General features: G+C 41.7%; 1 protein-coding gene across 1 annotated transcript in view; it reads right to left on the bottom strand.

The window, feature by feature from the left end:
- Positions 1–5,000, bottom strand: part of LOC147031312 (unconventional myosin-XV-like) — a 443,397-nt gene that overhangs the window by 269,121 nt on the left and 169,276 nt on the right. Inside the window, exon 15 of the mRNA XM_085861560.1 lies at positions 4,164–4,240. Coding sequence (XP_085717686.1) covers positions 4,164–4,240 — 77 coding nt within the window. The remainder of the gene's footprint in view (positions 1–4,163; positions 4,241–5,000) is intronic.

The following is a 5,000-nucleotide window of genomic DNA, read 5'->3' as shown; positions in this document are numbered from 1 at the left end:
ATCAAACTTAATATCTAAAGTCTTCACAAACTACTCCAAAGTGATAAAGCTAAAAAAATGCAGATAAAATGTGAATAAACTAGATTAACAGAGAAATTAAGATGATTCTCAGTTGCAAAAGTATTCAAACCCTTTGCCTAATTAATTCCAAATCACTTCAGGAGCAAATTATTTGTTTGAAAGGTTACAGAGTAAGTGTAACAGGTTTCACTTGTATGTAATCACCGATTCAACATAAAAATTAAGCTTCTCCACTTATCGAAGGAGTTTAAGGTGCAACTCACTTGGTCAACCAACAAGGCAGACATGAAGACCAAGGAGCTTTCCAAAGAAGTCAGACATAAAGTGATGGAGAACCACCGTTCAGGAGAGGGTTATAACTTATAAGAATATTTCAAAGTCACTCATTATCCCTTTGAGTACAGTGAAATCCATCATGAAGAAGTGGAAGACGTATTATACCACCCAGACTCTACCCAGATCAGGTCACCCATCCAAATCCAGCAGCCAGGCAAGCAGAAAACTGGTTTGGGATGGAACTGAAAACCCAACAATGACTTTGGAATCACTGCAAGGCTCTACGTCTGAGATGGGGGTCAGTGTTCATCAATCAACTATATCTCGTTCCCTTCACAAAGCTGGCCTCAATGGACAGGTGTCAAGAAAGAAGCCATGACTGTAAAAGACGCATCTAAAAGCTCATATTGAGTTGACAAAAAAGCATCTCAATTATACTGCAGGCATGTTGAGAAAAGTTTTGTGGTCAGGCGAGATAAAAATTGAACTTTCTGGTCAAATTCAAAGCATTGTCTGATGCAAGCCTGTTGCTTCGTACGCAGCCTGTGGCTGCTGGTTGCACCGTTTTCTGGAAGCACAGCTGTGCTGCTTATGCAGTGCAAATGTTACCAGTAAGCTGGTACTCATTTTGCCAACCTCAGAAGGATGATAGGCTGAGTCAACCCCACCTGGTGTTATTTTAATGGCCTGACAGTGGCTCAAACTAAAGACACCAAGATCTTAAGTCAGCCACCCGATCCGTTAGGCCAATACCAACTTTGGTGCAAGCCTAACACTACACATGACCCAGTCAATACTATCCCAACTGTCAAGCATGGTGGCAGCATCATGTTATGGTGCTGCTCTTCATCAGCAGCGACTGACAAGCTTGTAGGAACAATGGACAGTGTTCTCTGAAACTGTTCTCCGAAAAGGGACAATGGACAGTGCAAAGTTCAGGAGAATCCTTGATAAAAACCTGCTTGAGTCAGCCATGAATCTGAAACTATGTGGGAGATTCACATTTCAGCAGGACAATGATCCAAAGCACAAAGCTTAAGCCACACTGGAGTGGCTGAACAAGAACAAAAAAAATGTTCTTGAGTGGTCCAGTAATAATCATGACTTGAACCCAATTGAACATTTCTGGTGAGACTTGAAGATTGCAATGCATCGACGATATCCATCAAACTTGGCAGAACTAGAGCAATTTTCATGTGAAGAATGGGCAACAATTTCACCATCTCACTGTACAAAACTGGGAGACCTTCCCAAAAAACTCATGGCAGTCATTGCTGCAAAAGGTGCTTCCACCAATAAACTTCCACCAATGGGTAGGGTCCATGGACAGGTTAGAATAGTGACATTTATCTATTCCATGGACCCTATGTTATGTCGGCAAAAAGAGTTTGTCCACTCGCTTTGCTGATTGGTGCAAAGAAGAAGAGGAACACAAACTCGTCTCATGATCACAGCTATTGATGAAGAGGATTCTGCAACAACCTTAGTGGCTCCGCCTCAGACTCTGCAACCTCCAATTGGAGAGCTGAACACTGAACAGGCTCCTCTCACCGAGAATGGTGGGAGGTGGAGACGTATCAGTGGAGAACGTCCAATCAGAATTGACTTTGATGATAGGTGTCTATTAGACTGTTCTTCTTCCTTACCTTATTCACTTTTATGAATTTCACCTGAAGAGAGCACAATGAAAAGCTTTGTGGTTTTCTTTTTAGTATGTTTTATTGTAATGTCCTTCAAATATCTCTGTATATGTCTATATTCTATATTTTTTTCTTAATTTAATTTTCTGGATCATCTTTGCTTTTGTTCTCCAATATTATCAATTTCTCTCATTTCCTCATTATTTTGTTTAATTTCTGCTTTACTTTCATCTATTTTACCTACTAATACATTCATTTTTAAACTTGTGTTCCTTGTTCCATCATTAATTATATAATGGCCTGCAAGTCTGCCTCCTGACAAGGCTGCTCAGAAGTCAGGGAGTTTCCTCGCCTTTTCTCCTCTCTGCTCGGCCACCCCCCTGACTCACCTCCAATCACATGTTTCACACACTCCACTATTTCATGGACATGCGCCATTCTGTCCATGTTCCTGCACATGCTCATTTTTTGAAGAAAAAAAAAAAAACAACTCTTTAAATCTTATCGATGCCCAATCATACTATTCACATTGAAATTTGATTTTAAATATCTTCCAAAAAAATAAAAATTAAATTAAATGGATTAGTATCCCACTCCTGACACCAGTTGTCACATCAGATGGGGGTCCGTTGACACAAGACATCTGAGCCGATGACCATCTGCGGATTCCAAAACAATATTTTATATTAATGCGTTCACTATTACAATTACTATTCCCCAAGGATCCCCTCGTAAAAGTTGAAACTGGCAGTGAAACGTGAAAACATGGGGTGAGGTTAGATAAGAAGCTATAAATAGGACAGAACAAACCAAGCGCCCAACAGACAAACAGGGATAAGGAAACCCACAATCTTGTATACAAAAGAGGTGGGGGGGGGGGAGATCGTTTTAAACTATTACCATATGCCCTTTACAGCCACAAAATACCAGACTCATACACGACTAACAAAGGAGCAGGTGAGGGCTTGGGGCAGGCATGAATCGATTGCTTGCTGGTTGCTGGTGCAAAGCATTGATAGGACAGGATGGTGATGGGAGGAGGCATTTGGATCTCTTGGGAATAGTCCTTGCTTGAACAATAAAGCGGAGAGAGAGAGAGAGAGAGAGAGAGAGAGAGAGAGAGAGAGAGAGAGAGAGAGAGAGAGAGAGAGAGAGAGAGAGAGAGAGAGAGAGAGAGAGAGAGAGAATGTGGTCTCTTCCAAGGTACGAGTCCAACTGCCGCGCATGGCGTGGTCACAGCCTTCGTAAACTCTGGGTCATTGGTGAGGAGGGGAGGATCTCATCATTGGCTACTTGCTGGTGTGGTTGGCACCTTCGGTTGGGTCATCCCATCCTGTGGGGAGGACCCTAAAAAAAAAAGTGTTCTGCCATCTCCAGGGCTTCACAGCCAACTTCGCCACCATGGCTTATTATATGGTTCACTGGCCAAACAGCCCGTACCATGTCCTTTTACAGAGTGAAGTGCTTTCTGTGTGCCCTTTGCATCCACAAACCCTCCACCTGGCCTCGCCGTGAAGTTCATAGGAGGGATCGGTGATGTGAAACTCCAACAATGGACACTATTTCCGTATTTACCAACATAGACAAACGTTCTCCTGCCTGGTGGAGATCTGATCACGGAAACCTACTTGGAAGCTTTTGTACCCGGCTAACTTCTACAAAAAACTACCATGGGAGTAATTCACATAATCGTGGTCATGATGCGTTAGCATTGCACCCCATCCGGATGAAATGGGTTAAAAAAACTAATCAGCATGTTGGAATAACACCTTCAATTCTGCATAGTCACAGCATGCCTTTCTGACGACTAATATATGGAAATCTCTGCGTGGGTCATTACAAAAATACGGATTTCCATACACATACAGAAGAGTTTCACCCATGATATTGTGTACTCCCAAAGAAAAATGAGTATCGTCACGTCCTTATTCTTATATTTATCATTCAAAGAACTGCTTATTTAAAGATGAATAATTGCTGACAACATAATGGTCCATTAGCTATGGTAACAAGTCCAAACAAATTGTGATGGTAAAATAATGAATGTACCTAAAATATAAAATAGCTTTTTCTCAGCAGCAGTGCTTACATGTTTGATGTGCAATTGACAAAACGGAACAATAACGTGAGAACTTCTGATGGACAACTCAACGTGGATTAACAGAAATTGTAGAGAAAGTGATTTGCAATTGCAACGTTAAAGAAAGATCTCATTAAATTTATTACCATTAGGAGGTAATGAAGGGGAGAATGATGGTGGAGGAGGGATTAAATCCTCATAATCATTGTTCATCTGCAGTGACCTGAAAGAAAATGAAGACTTGTAGGATTGTCTTCTGCAGCTGCATGGCATATTCATTGCATTAAAATCAGAGGATTGTGATCATGAAATGAAAGATGTTGACATACACAATAATATAATTTTATATACATGAAATAAGGTCACTGCAATAAGTATTATCTATAAAATAAGGTGCTGCAGCCACAGTACTTTAGTCCTCAAAAAATAGACTATTACAATGAAAACATTTTTCATAATTTATTTAAATTGCAGAACTTGCTCAGTTATTTCATAACTTGCTCAATTGTATATTTTGAAATCTACTGCTCATCTACTACTCATTCAACCTCATTGACTTTTAAAAGTCTTAAATTAAAGTACTGTACTTTGTTTGGACAGGCTTATGGCAGCTATAATAATGAAAGCTTTTATGCACAACATATTGGAGATCGTTTTGAACTAGCAAATACAACCCGTTGCTTCGCTGACGGGGATGTTAAGGGGGGGAGCAAGGAGGGAGGGGAGGGAGAGAGAAGGCAGGTAGAGGAGAGAGAGGAGGCAGGGATTGGAGAGAGAAGAGGCAGGGAGAGGAGGCAGGGAGAGGAGAGAGAGAGAGAAGGCAGGGAGAGGAGAGAGAGAGAAGGCAGGGAGAGGAGAGAGAGAGGAGACAGGCAGAGGAGAGGAGAGAGAGGAGGCTGGGAGAGGAGAGAGAGGAGGCACCGAGAGGAGAGAGGAGGAAGGGAGAGGAGAGAGGAGGCAGGGAGAGGAGAGAAGAGGCAGGA

Source organism: Eptatretus burgeri, chromosome 2 (assembly GCF_056783735.1).
Source record: "Eptatretus burgeri isolate ZD-2024b chromosome 2, Ebu_testis_v1, whole genome shotgun sequence".
Taxonomy (NCBI): Eukaryota; Metazoa; Chordata; class Myxini; order Myxiniformes; family Myxinidae; genus Eptatretus; species Eptatretus burgeri.
The sequence above is the reverse complement of the archived record's forward strand: the minus strand, read 5'-3'. Positions and strand labels throughout refer to the sequence as shown.